The sequence below is a fragment of the Elaeis guineensis genome, chromosome 13 (genome assembly GCF_000442705.2).
Source record: "Elaeis guineensis isolate ETL-2024a chromosome 13, EG11, whole genome shotgun sequence".
NCBI lineage: Eukaryota > Viridiplantae > Streptophyta > Magnoliopsida > Arecales > Arecaceae > Elaeis > Elaeis guineensis.
In genome coordinates this window covers 75,283,292-75,306,230 of record NC_026005.2, presented here as the reverse complement: position 1 = coordinate 75,306,230, position 22,939 = coordinate 75,283,292, and the positions used below count along the sequence as shown (strand labels likewise).

Below are 22,939 nucleotides of genomic sequence, written 5' to 3'. Positions count from 1 at the left end.
ACTAGATGATAGATCCGACAACTAGGTTAACCATCAACCTTCTTCAGGAAATCACAAGCTTAACAAGATTTATGTATTTATAACATGATAATATATGCGAAACTACCTCTTGTCTCAAGAAGGGTTTCTGTCGAACAAGCTTCTCCCAATTTCCATACTCAGTGATACGAAGAGGCCAATCATGTGACATGAATATATCTATCTGGCCCTTAACTTCCTTGAGCTTCATCACATCATACTCCCGCACATGGTATACAGATCGAATATCATTCGTATCATATGGAGGCATCTCATAATGTCCTGGTAGGAACATGTTTTAATAGCTCAGGTTAGTAAATTTCATAAGATAACTTGAATATTCAATTTAAGTATAGCATAAAATGATTAACACGAATGTCGGAAGAGGCATATAAGAATAAGATAACTATGTAAAAGGACATGTAGGAGCTGATATACCTCATTTGCAATGCAATATAGTTGACCCAACCAAAAGAAGAAATACGAAAAGAGAACTCCAGCAATTAATTAGTCAGACTACTTTTATAATTTGAAATAACAAAAAATAATGTTCCGGCAAAAATAAATGTTTCATGAAGAAGTTGACATGCTAAGCATAAATCCACAAATATAAACTTGCCTGAATGGTAATCCCTTGGCTTATAAATTCCTGAAAGCCCTCCAATTCGGATGTTGCCAAACTTAATCACTCCAGAATAGCCCAAGAAATATATGTTAGGTGCAGCCCATCCACCATAATACCTAGCAATGGAGCCAACAAGGTACAGATGCTTTCATAAGCACACAACTGAAAGTAGAAAACAAGATTCAAACAATACTAAAATACACCGTATTCCATGTAATTTGGTTGAATCCTAGTCACCATTAATATTTATCATCAATCACATCCTCCATCAGTGTAAGCTAATCTAAATCCTTCTTCATAACTTGAATACAGCATCTCTTAATTTCTCCCATACTCTTGTTTTCATGGGCTAACAATTCTCACCTTGTCATCTCAAGGTGCAGCATACAGATTTCAAGGTTGCAGACGACAATAACATAAAATGCAAATCTCCATCATTTGCTCCTCTATCCATATAACTCTTATGCTTCTTTTTATGGGTGGTATAGAACCTTTACATTTTGGAATTTTCATCTACACAATGCTGATATTATGTGCATAAACCTTCTTGACAAAATCCAACCACACAAGATTCTCTGTCTTGCTGCTCTCTTTCAAGATCCTCCTATAAGTTTAGCACATCATGATCGCACAAAAATTTGATGCACAGAGCCATATTATCATCCACTACAATAAAATTTTACAAAAATTTTATGAATCACCATCATCAGATCATCTCTCATGTAAGCTTGAAACTGCAGTGCCATCCTGAGTTTTATATTCCCATGCTAATGTTAGGATTAGCACGCGTGCATCCACAAGACACAGTGTTAGCATTTTGAACTAACAGGCATCCTGAGAAGTTAAACCAATTTCAAGGGACCAGGATTGAGAGCTGTTCCAGAATAACCATACTTTCCTTGATTTTTTGATAGTAAAAGGGATTATATAATGCTTTGCTTTTTGGAAATGTTTTGCTGTTAAACTTTTTTCAGCATTTCTATAATTTTAAATTTTTCAATTTTCAATTCTCAATGATTTTTGAGTCACAGAAACATTGCAGTAATGCACATCCAAATCCAATCCACAACTCAGTCCTTTGGCATACAAATGATTCTGAAAAACCACCACCCTTAATTAAAGATTTACAAATAAAGTATTAACATCAAAGAGTAATAATCTAGAGGCAATAAGATAAGCTTCATGCTCATTGTTTTTAAAAGCCTTTTGTAACTGTAATAGAAACTCACAGCTCCCATAAATAATTGGATGCTTCATGATTCCCACCAATGAATATGGTCGGGTATGGAGCCACTGCTTGTCCAGAGTAGTACTTCCAAAATGAGTTCATATTACGATACTTTGGTTTGACATTTAAGCTTTCTAGATCATTCTCATTCCTAATAGCCTGCTTAAACAGAGAAAATGATATAACAAGAGATAAAGAAATCTTCAAAATGGAATATTTTTATAGGAAAGCCGACAACATCATAAATTGGGTAGAAAGAAGAGTAAGCTACAATTATTGTCACATAAATTAAAAATTGAAGCAGCAACTTGAAAAATGTTCATCAGTATGATCTCAGCTTTCAATTAGACTTAATGAAAAACATATTAGTACAGACCACCTATTAGTTGTACTCATATGTCTCACATGGGTCAGAAGACATATTGTGTGTTTATTGCAAGGTGTGGGAGAACAACAAAGATACCTAACCAAATTGAAAAGGAAAGCTTACTAGTACCTAGTTAAAAATAACAAAAAAAATCTGCAATGGCACATTAATAAATTATGATATACAGCATATAAAAGTGTAATAGCCCAAGATGTCACCCAAAAAGGCTAGTTGGATGGTATTTGGTTTTGTAAAAGTATACAAGATGTAGCACTAAACACACACCCACACAAGTCTCACACGCTCCCCCCTTTTTAAGCTCTGGCATCCTTGCTAGCTAAGGGTCTAAATTCAGTCAAATTCAATCACAAACACCACAATCAGCCATAGTCATCCCAAAAAGAGTTCATGCTGCAACACCCATTAGCCCATATGGCCCATGGGCCAAGTCCACTCTAATACCATTTGAAATGACCCAGGATCTTGCACAAAAAAGGCCAAATGGAAGGTATTATTTGGTTCCTTAGTCCTATATAAGTATTCAAGATCTCCCCAACATACAACTGATGAGACTAGAGGACACTACAGCATGAGCCCTTTTAAAGACGACTATAGATCGATCATAGTATTTGTGATTGGATTTGAACCCTCATCTTGGAGAGAATGTTGGGGCTTAAATAAGGAGAGTGTGTCAAGACTCATATTTTTAGTCCCACATTGCTCATGTTATATAGGACCAAGGCTAGACTATTTGTTGAGGTCCTAACGTTGTTACATATGGTACCATAGCAAACCTAGCCAATAGCCTATATGGACTAAGGAAAACTACAACATGGGCTCTTTTGGGGCTGACTATAGGTCTATGGCGGTGTTTGTGATTGGATTTGATTGGATTTGGATCCTTAACCTAGCAAGGATACCAAATAGGGGAGTGTGAGGCGTGTGGGTGTGTGCTTGGTTCCACATTAGTTATTCATTGGGACAATCTTGGATACTCATATCTTCCAGCTTTTTTGGTGAGGTCTTGGATGGTTACAAAAAGTCTTCATAATGTTTCCAAAATTATAGCAGCTTGAGGCATTCAAATTTACACCCTATTTGGATGTTGGTGCAAGTGCACCAGTGGGATTTTTTTTTTTTTTTTTTTGTGTGGGGGGGGTGTGGTGGGGTGATGAAGTAGAGAGAAAATCAGCTGATTGGAGTCTTTTGAAATTCAAAATCCCTAAAATTTAGGGTAACAAAATCACCTTTTCAATGGAATCTAGCATCTAAAATTTCAAGGACTGTTTGTTCTGTGGTTTCTCTTGCCAGGGATTGTTTGTTTTGAGATTTCTCTTGATCCCATGATTTTCTACCCCCAATACTTCCCCTTCTGACACCTTCTCACATGCCACTATTAGGTGGATAAGCTACACAGTCATCCAAACAACCCGTTAGTGTTTGAAAATTCTCTATTATTGTGGAATTACTTTAGGGTCCATGTATTTGAACATGCTAATGAAGAAGCATATTCAATGCATCTAAGTGCTCGGAAACACAGATTACAACAACAAGCATATAAAACTCATGATGTATGAGATCCAAATTTATAGCATAATCATTATATGGCCCACTAGTTCTTCAGATAGAGGTTGCTCTAGCAAATGAAATGGTTTGCCGATATCAAGAAAAAATAAAAGTGTGCTTCCACATTAGGAATTTCATATGGATGACAATCAAATGAATCATTGTGGTATGATTTCTTTTTTAAAAAAAAAAAAAAAAAACTTATAGCATTAGTTTAGTTCCCCCATTCATTTCTTCATCTTAAAACATTCTAATTTTAGATCCACACATAGGCAATGCTAGGTTTAGGACCTAGCCATCATGAGGTTCAAGCAAGGGTACATAGAACTTATGCACGCTTGTTTGCAATGCACTAAATATTTGCATATCTAAGATGAGAGCAAACAAAAAACAAAATGCGGTTTTTTTTTTGTGGGGGAGGGGGGGTGTTGGAGGAAGGGGGGATTAGTAACACTTACCATGAAAATGCTTAGGCAAAAATATGTGGACTGTCAATTTCATCTAGGATCTAGGCTGGGACACAAAGTTGGTATATTACACATAATAGTAGAGAATCTCTTTAGAACAACAATAATTTTGATACTTGATCATCTAACTAAACTCGAACCCAATATATTAAGTTTCATGATACATAAAGGTTACCAAAGCTCGTTAAAGGCATGAATATGACACCATAAGGAAAGCAACTACACACAGTGCCAAAAAAGGTCCCAAAGAGAAAGCCCATGCATATAAGATGGGAGATGACCAATGAATTCATGAGAATACACCATAATCTTGGGTATCTTCCAAAAGGTTATGTGTATACAATTACAACATTATAAATCTGATTTATTTAATATCATGAGAAAAACCAAGTGGAACTGCATTTTTAACTTTTTTGTACCTTAGAGATGAAAAAAGTTCCCTATATGAAAAGTTATCATTTCCCCCATTCATCGACACACTTTCAAAGTCTCATGGCAGGCATCTCTCATCTAAGTTTTCCTATTCTATGAACATTTCCACCAATCTTAGAGGGTTGACATCAGGTAGATAGCCAGTCACAAAATATAATTAGTCGTTCCATGAAGCCTTCTCAACTTAAAGCTTTGCTGTACCCTATATTTGATGGGATAAAGCTTTAGATAATCATGAATAAGAAACCAAAAATATGAAGTTCACTGGTTAATTGCAGAAAGCCAGCACGTTAGTCCACAACCACAAGGGTGAACATCAGCTGAAAAATTAAGCTAATACCATGAAGAATTTAACAATAATGAAAACAAAAGATGACCTGGTGTTTGCTTCTGGAAAAAACAATTAATTTGTATCCTCTCCTGAATTATATAACTCTAAAATACGTCTAAGAACTACACTTTCCTTATTAAAGATAATCACAGGCTTTCTAAATTTAGTAAAAACTGTATTCCCATGGTATCCTACAAAGAAAGACACTAAATGCCTAGCCTAGAAATAAATTGTAACATATATGAATTGAAAATGCTAAAGAAATGGCCCTAGAAAATAGTACAAAAATTACACAAAAATAAAAAATATACACCTAGCCTCAACATACTAACACAAAGGCATCTTAATCAAAAATTTACACAAACCCGCCCCTACCTCAAAAGTATTGAAATTTAGGAGTGGAAATCAGCCAGAACAGCAGAACACGGACCTTTAACAAAATTAAATACCCGTAACTAAAACTATATCAAGGAATGGCCTGTCAACTACCTATTGAGAAACTATCATGCTTGATCTTTTTGTTTGTTGGGTTCTATGCAATCACTTAAGTTTCCATGCATTAGAAGCATTGTACTTTGAAAGAGAGTTCATCTTGAATCCTAGATATGAAGAGCATTAAATTAGTTGCAGTCACAATGAAACTTGAACAAAGAAAGGTGCAAGTAGAGTTTGTTCAAGGTCAAAACCAATCCCAAGCTTTAGTGATGGGATAATCAAAATAAATTTGTTGCATCGATGGTCAAGTTTTCCTTTGAAGGAATCACCAGTCATGATGTTGAACCCATTCCTATTTCTCCCCTTTCTTCTCTTTCTTGTAAGCACTAACTTTAAGCAACATAAACCACAAAATTTTGTACTCAAGTCCCCATGAATTTTAGTGAGACCTCTAGCCTTCCAAGTCCTTCCATTAGCCACATTTTGTCTCACCACATGATCTACTAGGTAGTCAAGGATCAGAATATAGATGATCCAAATTTCAATCTGATGTGAGAATTGTGTCTTATTATCACAGCGTCTGCTCAAGATATTCAATCATTCTCTATCAAAATGAAGCTTATGATCACAACCCACATTCATCACATTGTTGATGAAGTTCCCATACGATGATGCCAATAGAGAAGTGACCATTGTATGCAAATCCAGTTAGAAGTTAAACCTCCTAATTTTCAAAGTTTGATTGGACCAAAGTCCACAGTAATGCAAAAGTGTGATTTCTAGCAGTCTAGAATGAAAAGAAAATCCTAAAATGTGTGCTTAAGTCTTAATTTAGCAAATTTCATATAAATATTCCCTCTCATGCACCTTCCTCCCTTGCATAAAACAGACCTTAGTTCTATTAAAAAATTTTATGATATATGATTTAATTGACATCACCATGTAAGGTATCTTATGCAATGTTGGTTGGATGTGAGTGTACAAGAGAATTTGCCCTATGAACTTGCCCCTTCCATACACTTCTTTTTTGTTGCTTTATTGACCAAATAAATACATTTTACTTGATTACCTTAATAAATTAGCCAGCAATGTTATTTGAGGACTACTAGAGTATGCTTCATCCCAATATGAGTTGATATAGGGATGTTCTGGATACTGCAGAAAAAAACAAAGCAAACAATGTTCTTCCTTCAACAATCTCCGGTGCCTCATTCTGCCTACTTCAAGCTCATGACCCTATTTTCCTTAAAATGATCTAAATATATTTCCATTCAGTTCACACCCTCTTCACGTAGCATCTCGATAAATACACTGAGTGGGTCATAGTATAGTGAAGTATCATCCTACATCTAGCCTACAAATCCTTATCCAAAGATAGCAACCTGCCATTGCAAAGAAAAGTTTGCCTAACAATAACTCCCTCATCTATCAAATAGCTAGTCTGCGCTATTTTGCATGACCATACAACAAAATAACATATTCATACGTAACAGGGACCTTACCACAACAATTAGTTTCACACTACAAAATTAACTGGAAAATTAGTATGAAGAGTAATCTCCGTTAAATAAACATAAATTTAACTGAAAGCCGGGTCTTAGGTACTTAAATTAACTCCTCCACACACCAATATTACAAATTGCGAGCAGTTTATGCATGCAGATGGACCCAAAGCACTGAAATCCAAACATGCAAGTAGACGGATACCTGGAAGTCCCCGCAGCACAAAAGGAGGTCGATCTTGGTATTCTCCACTTCCTCCAGGTGCTTGAGCGTCGCATAGACCTTGTCGAGCTCTCCATGCATGCAGCCCTCGACCGCTATCTGATCCGAAGCAAATCCAAAACAACAGAGGGTCAAACCCTCATGTTCAATCGCATAAATTTGAAATAATCGGCGTGCGAAAGCACGGATTGAAGGTCTTCAAATCACTGGTGCTTGGTGGATCGATTAAAAGATAGAACAGTAGAGCGAGCAATCAAGATATAGATTCTTACCTTCATCGTTCTTCGGAGCGACGCCGCTGAAGAGCTCGGCCACCGGGGGGCAAAAAGACCACCTAGACGTGAGCGTTTCAAGGCGATAAGGGCGCGCCATAGCTAGGGCAGAGGGCTTTTATAGATGCTTGCTAGAGGCGGAGGCGGGAGTGTTAGCGGATCGGGTAGACCCGGAACCGACCCGTATTAGGCCCGATTTGGAACTGAGTGAGTACTGACTCGTAACGGAGTTGAGATACGCTGGGTGGAGCACTTTCGCCAGGAGCCATCTATTTCTACTGTTTTTTTTTGGTAGGTGAATGCGGAACATTAATAAAGATGAAAGGTCTGGCATACAAAGCATGGAACAACAAAAAAAAGTCTTGCACCCAAAAAACCAAAAAAAAGGTACAAGCTACAAGCACAAAAAGGCAAAAAAAAAACTAATATTATAATAAATAAGCACCATTTTGTGTATTACATAGTAAGGTATGAATTATAAAAGATAAATAAAATATGAGGAGATATCCTTTGTGCACCGTGGGCGGTGTTGAAACTTCGACGTGAAGTGCACTATCTTGTCCGATTGATTTACATAGCTATCGCTTTCCAACATATATTTAATACCTATAGTTTTATTTTTTTATTTAAAATTTTAAATGACAAAAATGTTCCTCTTCTTTAAAAAAAATTATGACATCCTGGATCAAATAATGACTTTCTACATACAGGATGTCATAATATGGTCCAAAAAATTATGACATCCTAACATATTATGATATTCTGCATCAAATTATGACTTTCTGCCAAAAACTTAGCACATCCGACAAGTACGGATCGATCCAACGAGAAATTGGATTTTAAAGTGTATTCAAATACTTGTTCAGACGAGCTTTAAAAAAAAAGAGAAGAGATTGTTTGTTGAATTATAAACTACCAAAGTAGTAAATCAATCAAATTTAAAGATAAATTATCCAAAAGATCTAGAGCTTTTGAATCCACCAGACCAATGAATTAAAGAGTCTTCTTATGGTTTCGCTTATAATGTCCTCTAATTAAGGTGTAAAACATGAACAAGCATAGATCATAAAGAGATTTAACACAACTATGATCCATCAAGTATTTTGCTTTCACCCTAATTAAGAGGCTTTTTCTTTCTCTCTTGTGTTACTCAAGTATAAGCTATGAAGGAATTCTGATCCAACTATAACTCATCAAAATTTTCACAAAAAAAAGAGAAGAAAGGGTTTAGAGAGTTGTGAGCCTTCTACCAAACATCCCCTCTTGCACCGAATCAAGTATGGCCTATAAAAGGATTCTGACCCAACAATAGCCCATCAAGTCTCTTGATATTTTTGTCCACCCACTTTCTAACGTGCATTGAATGCCTGTAGTTACGTTTTTTTCGTTTGAAATTTTAAAATGATGAAAATATCCCTGCTTTTTGGAAAAAAATATAACATCATGTGACATATTATGATATTCTGCATCAAATTATGACATCCTGCACGTCAAATTATGACTTTCTGTATGTAAGATGTCATAATATGGACATAAGATATCATAATTTTTTCTAAAAGAAAGGACATTTTCGTCATTTAAAATTTTCAACGAAAAAATAAAATTACAAGTATTAAATGCATATTTAAAAATGATAGCTATGTAGACCAATGAGATAAAATGATGTGCTCCATATCAGATTTTTTACATCGCTTATGGTACACAAAGAATTTCTCGAAGATAAGAACTATGCAAGTCCAACTAAGTAGCCCTTTGGAGTTCTAAACAAGATACTTGATAAAAAGAGTAATGCTGCATATGAAGCTAGCCTTTTTTGTATCAGAGTAAGCAAAAGAAATATGCTTTACACCCAACCTGAGATAAATGTGATAGATAGAGAGGCAATAGCAGAAATGACAAGTTGGCATTGAGTTGTAGATGGCCCATAAGATAATCCATATATAAGTAGAAAAATCATGTACCGTATGAACTGAAGTAACCTATATAAGATAAATTGACAGTAATATAAACATAACATCATTAATCTATCCATTAAAAGTTGATGTGAAACCCTGTCAGAATAGCCATGATATAAGAACTCCAGCGATGAGAGAAGCACGATAGTACAATAAATCCTGGATAAGAATATTATGTTGAATTGAAGTAGCAAGACAGATTTTGACTGTATGAAAATACTATTGAGAAGAAAGCAGTGTAAGGATAAGCTAACACATATTCTAAGCCCAAAATTGAAAAAAGTAGAGATTATAAACTCTTCAACCCTACCACCCAGCACATCGATAAACAACATAAAGGACTGGGATAAGTATTCAAACCATAGCAAAGACAAATAACCATCAAAATTTGATAAATGATTAGCAAGTAATCTATAATAATGATAGATGAAAAATTATTTATATCCTGAAAAAGCAACTCCATAATTATCTATCTGAAGAAGCAATTAGCCTTGCAATCAACATCCTATCGAGAATGCCAAATGAAATCACCAGCAAAAATTTTAGCAACAAAGTGGTCAGCCATCTGATTTGCTTCACGGTAGATGTGAGAGAACTTGAAATAACAAGAATTAATTTGCCAATATTTCAAATCTTGTAGTAGAGAAATATGAGAATACTTTGGATTCGTAGTATTATGCAATCACGAAACTACGATGGTAGATCCCCCTCAACCCAAATGTTGGCAGCATGTAAATCAAGGACAGCCACACGAACACTCAACCAGACCACAGTGAGCTCAACAAAAGAACTAAAAGTGAATGCAAAAATTTACCACTAGCTTGTAATGTGTTAGCCTTTTGGTCCCTGATTACATAAGTTATTGTTGCTTTATGAGAAAAAATCGGTGCATCAAAATTGACTTTAAGTGTGCCAGAGGGAGGAGCTAGCTAGGGGTGGCAAAAATCGATCCAACCTATTAATCCAATCACATTCGATCCATCTTAAACAGGTATAGATTTGGATTGAATGGATTCGGATCATAAACAGATTGATCCATTTAACCTATTTAATAATCGGATCAAGTTCAAATTTTAGATGACTGACCTATTTAATCTATTAATCAATTAATAAATGATTGAAAAAGATTGAGTCGGATAGAGTGGTAACCTGTAAACCCACATAGCTTAAACCCTTTAATATAAAATATCAGTTTGGCCTTTTCTCTCTCTTTCGATCTCTCAAACGATTTTTCATTTTGGACCTTTGGACTCTCTTCTCCTCCCATCCTCCGGTTCGACTTCTAGGATTTGATTTCTTGATTTCTTTCTTCACTCCTCTGTAGGTCCACTCCTCTTCTGGTGCTTCCACTTCCTCTCAACGATAGCCGAGCCTCCTTTACTCCTCCTTGGCTCTTTCGGTAGCCGCCTAGCCGGTGCTTCCAGCTTCCTCCGATGGTGGTCAGTTTTATCCTTCGATCCTCTTCGTTGTCCGTCCTTAAGAGGAGGATTTGTCAGCACTTAGCCGTTGCTGTTCCTCCTCCATCGTCAGTCTTCGAGATCTAGGATTTTTTCTCCTTCTCCCTTTTCCTCTTTCAGTAGCCGGTGCTTTCTTCTCCAACCAAAGACTGTGAGGATCTTTTCAAATAAGAATCTTACATGTTGTTGATCTATTTTTTAAAATTTTTTTTATCATCTTATGTCTCTTTATTTTTTTCGACCGTTGCTTCATATAGTTTGATGGTTATTATGATTAAATTTTTGAATTTTAGTTGTAGATTGTTAAATTATTAGTATTTTGTAAAAGGAAGAATAGTTTTTTTTTTGAATTTTTGATGTAAAAGTTGCGGTCTTTTGCAGATTGGAAAGGTAGGATGTAGAGTGGAATAGATGGCAAATCATTACTTGAGTTTCAGTTCTTTTAAGATTTTGATTGTTTGCATAGTTAAGTATGGTGCAGAATTAGTTTGTTTGATGCTACACTCATATAACTCTTTCATTTTTTGCCACTATACAGATAATTATATTTTTTTATAATTTTGATCCTTGTATTCCCTAATTGAGCTACTGTGTATATTTTAGTTTGCTTTTTGTACAGTGTATACTTGATTCAGAGAATGAAATTACATCTTCCTACCGAAAAAAAAGTTTTTTTATTTTTTATGTCTGATTTTGATGTTTATATTTAAGTTTGTTGTTAAGATTAAAAAAATAAGTCAAAATTTAAATAGTATTGGATAAAAAATAATTAATTTTCTTTAACAATCAGAGTAAACAGGTCGGATTAGGTTGGATTTAGTACATATATTATTTATTTAGTAAACAGGTTAAATGGGTTGGGTCGGATTAATTAAACGGATTAAACGGTTCAGATCGGATGACCTATTTTATAAATAGATCGGATTCATATTTGATGTTTCTGATCTGATCTGCATCTGATCCAATTCATTTGTGATCCGATCTGATTCGATTGCCATCTCTAGAGCTAGCCATATTATCAAGTTATTAAAAAGAGAAGAAATAGATGAAGTAAAGCTACCATAATACCTCGTCGGCATAGTTGAAGTAGAGCGGCAACATTAACAATTGAAATAGAGAAAATATAAGCTCTGTGAACAATTTGTGTAGGCAATGAGGCAACATTATTAAAGATTTTTTCATAGTGCGCCTGCGATAGCAACCATGCCACATGTGTCGCAAATACTCTGTCATTTTTCTTCCAAGAAATTAGAAATAAATTCAAACAACCCTGGCAAAGAAGAAGGACAGAAATGTATTTGATACATATGGCATAACTGGTACTAATAAGCTCAAGCAAAAGAACAAGAACAAATTACATGATTACATTCTTCATTCTCATTAGAACAGGGATCATAGTTCCTAACGTGTGAAGGAAGGATACCACAATAGCCAAGCATATCTTTGTAAGGCAGCCTCTCCCAAGCAAGTCTCCACCAAAAGATTTTGATTCGATTAGAAATAGATAGCCTCCAAATGTTATGCCAATAAAATTATCATTGAGAAGATTGTCTAAATAAAAACAATATAGAAATATCTCTAATCATAATATGTTTTAGATTGTCCCCAAACCAGCTGATCTGACCATGTTTCTTGTGGAATAGGAAGACAAAGGATATCAGTCATCATGTCAGCAGAGAAAAATTGCTGCAACTAATCAACTAGTCAGTTTCTATTGGAAGAGAAAGTGATTCAAGTTGACATAAAAAGAAAGGATATATATATATATATATATATATATAAAAAAAATATATATATATATATATATATATATAAAGAAAAGTAGAACATGCCTTGAAAGGAAGAACAAATAATCAGGGGTCTGAATATACATTGATGGAGTCACCAAATCCAATAAGCCATTGAAATTGGAACTAAATTTGTATAACAACAGCATATATATTTCTGCAAATAGATGACTAATTACACGATCTATAATATTAGAACAAAAACTAGAAAAATAATATATAGCTTGCACAACTTCAGCCCATAAAGTAGAAGAATCCAAAATAACCTAAGTAGCTAACTTACATAGACTAAATTGCCAATGCTGACAGGTGAGTACAGGCCTAACCCACCATCCAGTTTTGGCAAGCAAACATTTTTCCAAGCAATAGGGTGAAAGGCCCTTTTATTTGGTGAACGACCCCATAAAAATATCTTGAATTTCTTCTGAAGTTTCTGAATAATAAATAAAGAAATAGCAATAGAAGACAACACATATAAAAAAAATAGAAAAAAAACTAATTGTAGTAAAGTTTCTCATCTTGTGAAGGATAAAAACTTCCATTTCCAACCATCAATTTTATGGTTAACCCTGCTGAGTATAGGTTGAAAATGAGAAAACTTAATAGGCAAAGTAGATTAAGGAACACCCAAATACTACCATGCTAACCAATTTTTAGAAATATGAAATATATGATGAATTCGGGATTTAACAACAACAGATATAGAAGGATTAAAAAAAATGTGAGACTTTGTGTAATTCACTGCTTGACCAGAATGATAGTAATACACATCAATAAGAGCAGTAAGGTAGACAGCATCTTTCACGATAACATGAGAAATAAGGATGCAATCATCAGCATAAAAAGATGAAAAATGAATAACGATCTATATACTTTTAGCAACTAATTTGTATAGCACAATGCAATAAGTTAGAGAAGACCTGAGAATAAAATGAATAAGTATGGTGACACTAGACAACCCTGACTAAGTCTCGGAGAAACTGTAAACCAACATATAGGTGAGCTATTAATAAGTAATGCAAATTGAGCCACAGAGAGATGAGCATGGATTCAAAAATAAATCTATTAGAAAAACCAAACTAATGAAGTATGTGAATGAGAAACTGTCAATGGACTCTATCATAAGCCTTCTCTATATCAAATTTTAGCATCATTAAGTATCTAAGTCATGGGGCCCTAAACACTAAATGCATGAGTTCTTGGGCTAATAAAATGGAAGAACTGATGTAGCAACCCAGCAAAAAAGCACCTTGCTTGAGGAAATTAAAAAGGAAATGATCAGCTTGAGTCTGTTAACAAGTACCTTTCCCACAATTTTATATACATGTTACAAAGACTAATACGATGCTAATCCGAAGGATTCTAGAGATTCAATTTTTTGGGTAGTAGAGTTATAGAAGCAGTAGGGCTGTCAAAATGGACTTGGCCCACAAGGTCGGCCCGGCCCAACCATATAAATGGGGTGGCTGGGCTGCCATATGAATAGCCCAAATAACAACTGGGCCTGTTTGGCCCACCCTACATCAGCCCAAGGGCTAATATGGGTTAGACCGGACTAGCCCAGGTGGGCCATGAAAATTTTAAAAAAAAATTCTGTTACTATTAAGTTTCTAATTTCAAATGTCTAATCACTCTGGCAGGCTGAGAGCCTGGGACCCTAAGTTTTTTAATCCCAACTCCAGACCGCTGCCCCACATCGCTAGTCGCCGCCGCCACCCTACTGCCCCCACATCGTCGGCCGCCGCCGCCCCGCTGCCCCCACATCATTGCAGGACGATCGCCTCCGTCGAGCAGCAGGACGACCGCCTCTATCAGTTCCTCTTCCTTTCGCCCCCTCCTCCTCGTCATCGGTGCCACTGCCTCCGACCTTCGAATCCGATCACGAAGCCCCACATCGCCGGTCCTCTCCTCCTTCCGCCAATGGATGCGCTCCATCCAACTTTCAACGATCTCCCTCCTCCTTTGAGCCCCTCTTTTTTTTCATTGACCGATGCCCCTCCTCCTTTCTGACCGTTGCCGACCAGCGGACGATCGACACCGTCGATCAGATGATTCCCCTCCTCCTCCTTATCGCCGGTGCTGCCACTCCGAGTCAGGCTCCAGAGTTCGATCTCTCCCTCTCAGGCTCTCTGCCTCTCTTAATCTCTCTCCATCGCCGGCCCCCTCCTCTCTCGGTTTCTATCCTGATCTTTCAAGGCCCATGGGCTGGCCCGGCCCGGCCCACGGTCCTTATAGGACTGGGCTGGGCTTGCAATATTATGTCCCATTTTTTGGATGGGTCTAGCCCGCCCCACCCATCAAATTTTAAGCCCTTATGGGCCGGGCCGGACCGACCCTTTTTGACAGTACTAATTGAAAATAAGTAGAGTTGAAAAAGTCCTGAATAGTAAGAACAACCTTTGGCTTAATTAGATTCAAATAATATTAGGGAAAAAAAAAGATAGAAATCCATCTAGACCTAGCATGTCTGGGTTTATAGACATCAAAGCCGAATAAATCTCATTCTTAGTAACTTCTTTGATTAAGTTATTAGCCGATGCAGAATCAATGTGGTTAGAAATCGAAGGGTTAACAATGCATCCAATGCCATCCCCAACTATCCATCTTTGTATAAAATGGCTATCCATCATAGCCCTAATTTGATCAGGCTTAGCAATATAATCTCCTTAAGGAGAATCAAGCCAATGAGTTAGATTTCTATGGCAACATAAGACAATAGATTGGTAAAAAAAAAATAATCTAGTATTAGCATCACTTGCCAAGAGCCACTCTATTATAGTTTTCTACAAAAAAAGAATCTCTTATCGATGTAAATTAGTATGATATTCAGCAAGAAGAGCCAATAATCATGAATGTAAGTATTGAGGCAAACCTCCATATATGAGATTCTTGCATTTACAATTGATAGATATCATCATACAACTATTGCCCAGTGAGAAATAGATTATCTATTCTCCTTTTCTATCTCCTCAGTGCTCTATGGACATTATCAAGTAGTAAGATCAGCTTGAGCCTTGGTGAATAATTTTCTTTGCAAACCCATGCATGTCGAATAACATCATGACGTCCTTGAAAGGTTAACCAAAATTTCTCAAACCTAAAAGGATTAGAACCCCTATTGACTTTATCGTTGATTGAGATAAGCAATGGATAATGGTCAAATGCAACTCTAGCCAAATGATAAACCACGATCTCAGGGTAAAGGTTTAACCAATGGTCAAACATAAAAATACGATCAATTCTCTCCCAAATCCTACTAAGCCGAATTGACTATTATACAAAGTATATAAAGGATCTTGAAAATCCAAATCCACAAGACCTGTTTGCCTAATAAATGCTCTAAACTCATATAACATTTGATCTACAGCAAATGGTTTCCCTTCACTCGTATCCTCAGTATTAAGAAGAAAGTTAAAGTCAGCAAGAAGAAGGAAGGGACAATTGAGGGATAAGACATCAGCAACCTGAGACCAAATTTGGTGATGCAAAGCAGCAAAATTGCTTGTATAAACAACATTTAATATCCAGGTAGGATCGTTTGGAGAGGAAATGACACCAAAAGCAATATGCTATTCACCTGTATAAACTATATATCCCCAAGATTCTTTTTCCAAACTATTAAAATACCATTAGACAAGCCAACTGATGGAATCATATATATGTTTCATCTAGGAGCAAACACCTTACGTACATAGTAAAGGATTGTAACATCAAGTCTAGTTTCAAGAAAACAAAGAACATCCAGGTTGTGTGTTCTCATAAAGGTCTTAGGATAACTAACAAAGGTGGACTTTGCAATCCTCCGATAATTTCAAGCTAAAATTTTCATGGAGACGTAAGAGGATTATGGATCGAGACCCGACTCGGACCCATAGTATTAGAACTTGACGATGATTCAACATGTATAGCCAAAGGGTTATCCGTGGACTCAACTGCACTTTGCAACCAATCAGTTAGTTTGCAATTGAATAACCATAGTCTCATAAGAAAGATTAAATGTACGTTGTTGCATCTATGAATTCAGTTGTGCCCCCTTATCAATTGTATCAAGTTGCCGCTCTACTGTGGAAACTTCATTGGTACTTTTAGATTTAAGAGACACCTGTTGGGTTTCTGAAAGCACTTGTTTCCAAACCTTGAGAACAGCACCCTTAGGTTGCACCATAGAATCAGTTGGATGTTAGTGATGAATAGGCAATTGAAGATCACCTTCAACTATTACTTTAGCATGTGGAGGAGTGGCAGCATCCAGAAAGGAATGATGATTTTTACTTGGTGATCGCTTCCTTGTACCTTTGGCATCAAAAGTACCATGAGGATCCTGAGTTTGAAACACCAACATCTCTATAATTTTTATTAGTTGAACTACTTGTTAATCATCATGAGACCCATTATCGAATAGGGAAAACTTGGATTTACCAACACCAATATTAATAGTATTTGAAACTCTTTGCTGGTCCCTCGAAAAAAAAACGTTTGCCAGGCTTTTAGGAGTGGACCATCCAAAAACCGACTATCTTCTATCAGAAGCAAGTTTAGATGCCTCCTAACCAACTGTCGAGGATACTAGAATGCTTGCTACTCAGATCTAAGGGCCACATAGCAACGAAGTATCAGATAACCCAGTATCCAAGCATCCACAAGTCTTGAAGATAATAACGATGCAACCATAGGCATAACAAATCTCAGATAACTCCTCATAGATAAATTGTTGCCATAAAAAATCATCTTGCACCCATAGCCTAACTCCTGAACAGACAGTCTTATTAGGATCCATCGAAATACACACTCTAGCATATCCCATCCTAGAGGAAGATGGATCCATTCATCTAAAATTAAAGTTTTCTAGCCTAGAATATAATTTTAAAAATTTTATCTTGATTCTAGACTCAAGAGGAAGATATGGTAATCTAATATAGTAAATTTTAAATCCATGGGATGGAGCTGTCTCGATTTTTTTATAGAATGGATGCACCGCCGTCTGCCCATCTCGAACTTAGGTTAGAGAATATCTTAAGACGTCTCGATCAAGATGCCGGGACGCTAGCTGGACGATCCTATCCCGATACATGGGATGGTACCTCATCCCAATATCCCACAAGATATCCTGCTGAGATCTGAATCTTTGTAATCGAAAATGAATATCTGTCATTGCATCTTTATCAGGTTTAAATTCATTTTGAACTATCTAGCAAAGACCATGGCCCTTTTTCAAAAAAATTTGGGTTTAATTTTCTCAGATTGACAGTGAAACGACGTCAATCCCTCTAAAAAAGCTGAGACTTGAAACTGACTCCCAACGTTCCAGCAAATTCTTATCTCTCTTTTTACAAAATCTAAAGGCAACCCATGTCAAAAAAACTTACCGATCAAATTATGGTAGTAATGATCCATTGTAGACTTGATCTTCTCAGTGAAATGGCAACAACCTCCGAAAATCTCCATTCCAACAAAGCAACTTGCTCTTCTATTGTCTGAGAGGTCTCCCACCGGAACCTCTAAAATCTTGTACCACCTATGACCATGGCCGCTGCATCTCCCTTGACCACCGTCTTTGTGGAGAAGAAGACCCCGAGCAAAAGCCACCAAATCATCCTTTCGAAGCCCACAGGGCCAAAGGATAAGCTCGACAAGGAAGCCCCTGCCAAGCTTAAGCTAGATGCCCCATCCATTGGCGATTTGCCTCCGATGGACAAGGAAATCCTAGGATTCTTATTTGTAGTTGCACTTCCCTTTTTCAAAATGTGCATTTTGAAATGCTCTTCTGTCTATTTCAACTGGTTGCTGGCAACCTAGCCAAGGGACTTTGGTTTTGTACTGGTTGCTTTCTTTCAAATCAAGCTAAGGGTTATCTATTCCTAACTCCTGATCCACCCACATGAAGTTGACAATAGTTCATCTTGCTATATTGATATTTAAAAATAAAAAATCCAGCATGCTTGCTGATTTAATTTTATAATAAATTTATAGTTTATCATTAAATTTCATGGTTAATTTATTTTTGTTGTTTGTTTATTTTAAATCCCTTGATGGATTTTCTATTTTCTTTCTTAAGGCTGGCCTCCAACTAATTCCACTCTACATCTCCAAACCCTAACCTAACATCCTCAAGCCTTGACCTAATTCCCCATACATCCAACTTGCCTACTTATCAAAATATACCACCATTCCATCTCCGTAAAACTCTAGGCTTTGCTGACTCAATTCATAGCTGCCCTAATTAATCTCGAAAACATAAAACCCACCTACGCACCACATGCACCAATTAATTCCTCACACATACATATTCCTATCCATACTCACAATTATTATTTACCGTAACCAATTATCCCCATATTTTATCCCACACATGTTTGCCGAAATACACTGACACCTATTTATGCATGCATTAAATTTTTTGTGTAAACATAGAAAACCAGTAGATAATCTAAGAGAAGTTAGTTCTGTAGAGAAGCAAGTTTGTTTAGAAAAGTTTTTTCCTCTAAATGTAGCCATATGACATTGGCATTCAAGCAAGAGTTTAGCATTTAGGATGAGAGTGGAGCTTTCTAAATACTCAACAACTTTTAGCTATGTATTCATGCAAAGTTGGTACAGAATATTTGTTGACATAAGATGCATCCTCTGTCGCATGTATTCATGCATCCTTTCTTATTGGCCCACATCTTGCTCGTTATGATATAGCACAAAATTGTTAATCATCAATATAGCATTGAAACTATAATTTCAATATCCATTCTTGCCCAAGATTCTTTGTATGCATGTCGCTTGGATCAATTAAGAAAATTTTATGATGACCATAGTAAAATGTTTATGTAAATAGTTTCATTAGCTTTCAGATGGTTGCTTGTCCAGGTTCAAAATCCATTTTTTTAATATTCTAACTTATTGCTTATGCTAATATCATGACTTTTTTAAGGATCGTCCAATCTTTCTTTGTACCAACCGCAATACAAGTATAACATACTTTTTAGTATGGGGCATGTGTGGCATCGACGACAGTTACTTATTTCTCCGCAAGATAAATGATGTCACAGAATGGATTATTAGACCTAATTTAGTGTAATTGTTTGTGGACAAAGCCATGTCTCAAATAAATTTGACAGCCCTCTCTCTCTCTCTTGTCTTTTTGGGGTTACAAAGAGCCCATACTGGTTGACTCAATTCTAGTAGACTCAGAGCCAATTTTGGAGCCAAGATCATGAGGATTAGCAACGATGATAAAATAAATCTAAGGATACCAACCTTAACTAAATCTATTAAGAAAGAAAAACTTAATATCCTATGTAACACCATCCAATAGCTAATCTCGCGATAATTAGTTTCTGTTTATTCTCTTTGATAGGTTTTTATGCAGTATAAACAAAAATCTATGGTATCAATTATTTAAAATATTTGAACTATATAGAGTTGCAAGTAAGGTTGGATCGGATTCAAGATAATCCCAACTCAAACTCAATTCATATTTGATTTGGATTAAAAAAATTAAATCCAAATTTAGCTCAAATCCATTTGAATTGGATGAAATCGGATAATACGTGTATTCATTAAATTAAGCAGCTATTTGATAGTCAGGATGTTTGTTAAATGGTTCAAATCATTAAATTGAATCAGATCAAATTATTTTTATCAATATGAACTGTTTTAAAAATTAAAATAATTTATTTTATTTATAATTTTTATATAAAATGATCTAACTATCAATTTAATTTTACAAAAATATTACATCAGATCAAATCATAAATCATATATGTGTATACATTAATACATAAATTTTAAAATAAAATCTAATTTTTGATTAACTACAGCTGTAATTTTTATTTTAATATTTTTAAAAATTAAAATTATATATTGATCTAAAAATTATCATGATAATTTTAATATTTATTTAATTAAAATATTTTTTAAAAAAATTTATCTTTCGTACCGTAAAATATCAAATTGTTAATGAAATCATATCAAACCGTAATCTAACCATCAAATCTTTTCTTATTTGAATAATAAAATAATTTGAATTGATTTGTAAAATTAATAAATTATAATTTATTGATTTAGTTTAAAAATATTTTCAAATCAAACCAAGTCTGACTGCGCACACCCTGTTGATAGGTATCACTGTTTTTAATTTTTTATTAAAAAAAAAAGAAGTCCCCGGCGGACGGGGATCTACGGCGTGGCGGAGACGTTATCTCGCCACGCCTCGGCTCGCTTCATGCCTCCATCTCACCGATCTCTTCCTTCTCCGGGCCCCACCACGGTTCCACGGCTCGCGACGCGAGACGATAATAGAAGCCCATCGCAAGCTCCTCGTTCTCTCCTCGCCACCTCGTTCCGGCCTAAACCCTAAGGAGTCCATTGGCCATGGCAGCGACATTGGAACGGAGAGAGCTCGGTAACACCGGACTCAAGGTCAGCTACATCGGCTTCGGCGCCTCCCCTCTCGGTGACGTCTTCGGCCCCGTCTCCCACGGCAACGCCCTCGCCGCTGTCCGCGAGGCCCTCCGCCTCGGCATCAACTTCTTCGACACCTCCCCGTCCGTCCCTCCTTCCTCTGCTTCTCCTCTAAAACCCTGCAAAGCTACTGCCTTTCCCTGTTTTTTACCTGAAAGGTCGCGCCTTGTCCTCATCTTCGATCTCTTTTGGTAGGTATTACGGGGGGACTGTCTCGGAGACGGTGCTGGGGAACTGCCTGAAGGAGCTTGGGGTGCGCCGGGACGATATCGTCGTCTCCACCAAGTGCGGCCGCTACATTGATGGATTTGATTTCAGCGCCGAGAGGGTGACGAGGAGCATCGATGAGAGCCTCGCGAGATTGAAGATGGGCTACGTTGACATCCTCAATTGCCACGATATCGAGTTCGGCTCCCTCGATCAGGTCCCTTTTGTCGATTTCTGTTGACTTTTTTAGCAAAAGGGCGCAACTTTACTTCAGTAATTTATCGCGGAACCTGTGAATATTCTTGGAAGAACATAAAGTTGTTTGCTTTATGAAGTCTTTGGATGCTTTATGATGAATTCATGAATGGTTTGTTTGGTTTTTTTTTTTTTCCTTCTCTTCCTACAGATTGTGAATGAGACCATTCCTGCGCTACAAAAACTAAAAGAGGCAGGGAAGATTCGATTTATTGGAATAACGGGTCTCCCTCTGGGGGTTTTCACGTATGTGCTCGATAGGGTACCACCTGGTTCCGTGGATGTGATTCTTTCGTATTGCCATTACAGCATCAATGATTCAACCCTTGTAGATTTGCTCCCCTATTTGAAGAGCAAGGGAGTTGGGGTGATTACTGCCTCTCCACTTGCAATGGGCCTTCTGACAGAGAATGGTCCACCAGAGTGGCATCCTGCATCTCCAGAGCTCAAGGTAAATTCTTCTTTTTCTCCTTCTTCTTCTTTATATACCTTATAATTGAATTGTGAAGCATCCATATAGATTTTTAATGCATTATTAGCACATAATATTCCATAAGATACATAATATTCCATAAGATATATCATTTTATTTGATGGAAGATAATTGGTACAACGAGTTTGTTTTTGTAGTTTCATCATTTCATGAGATCAGTCAATATGAGTGAAAGTAATGATCTTGTGGAAATATGTACAATGGATCAGATAAAAAGGTATTAAGATGGTAAATCTGGAATGTCCCAAGTAAGGACTAAGGATAGAGCTCTGAAGAATCAGCAGGTTAAATTTTAAATATGTACTAGATAACTGATGATGTATTGAGAAGGAATCTACAAGACAAAACCTCAACTGAACTTGACAGAATCAAGATTGGGCATGTCAGGACTTGATAAAAACGCAAATCTTTGTGGTAAGATATGTGTTCCTGTCAAGACTTTATTTCTGGATTTAAAAAGGGTGAAATAGACAGAAGTATTGATTGTTCCATGGGGCAGTGGAGAATTATTTACAGCTTTTAACCAATATTTCTGTCTGTAAGCCTTCATATTACCTTGAAATAGTTCATCACACTTTTACACTGTGGTGATGGTTGCATGCTGCTATTTTTGTAAATGGTCTTCATCTTGGTTAGAACTTACCTTTTACATGACTCTATTCTAACCAAAAACTTTTACAAGATCTTGTAATCTAACAACTCAATTTTCCTAGGTTGTGCTATTCTGCAATTTGATGAGAAAGATTCAGATGATGAATAAACATCTCATAATGAAGCAATCAAGAAATAGATGTCCCAGTTTCAACAATATACATTTGTATGCTTATTGTGAAAATTATTCAGTTTCAGTCAGGAGTATCATTCTTGC

General features: G+C 36.4%; 2 protein-coding genes across 5 annotated transcripts in view; one reads left to right on the top strand and one right to left on the bottom strand.

Annotated features, from left to right (window-relative positions):
* Positions 1–7,622, bottom strand: part of LOC105055919 (lariat debranching enzyme) — an 18,628-nt gene extending 11,006 nt beyond the window's left edge. For 2 of the 4 annotated variants that reach the window (XM_073247655.1, XM_073247656.1), the window contains exons 1-5: positions 7,467–7,622; positions 7,177–7,293; positions 1,873–2,030; positions 638–759; positions 107–300 (exon numbers count right to left, since the gene is read on the bottom strand). In XM_073247655.1, the coding sequence (XP_073103756.1) occupies positions 107–300; positions 638–759; positions 1,873–2,030; positions 7,177–7,293; positions 7,467–7,472 (597 nt within the window). In that variant the 5' untranslated portion in view covers positions 7,473–7,622. The remainder of the gene's footprint in view (positions 1–106; positions 301–637; positions 760–1,872; positions 2,031–7,176; positions 7,294–7,466) is intronic. The other 2 variants (XM_073247657.1, XM_073247658.1) reach the window with 2 other exon arrangements.
* Positions 1–22,939, top strand: part of LOC105055920 (L-galactose dehydrogenase) — a 135,991-nt gene that overhangs the window by 109,966 nt on the left and 3,086 nt on the right. Inside the window, exons 2-4 of the mRNA XM_010937949.2 lie at positions 20,999–21,199; positions 21,312–21,540; positions 21,730–22,029. Coding sequence (XP_010936251.1) covers positions 21,027–21,199; positions 21,312–21,540; positions 21,730–22,029 — 702 coding nt within the window. The 5' untranslated portion in view covers positions 20,999–21,026. The remainder of the gene's footprint in view (positions 1–20,998; positions 21,200–21,311; positions 21,541–21,729; positions 22,030–22,939) is intronic.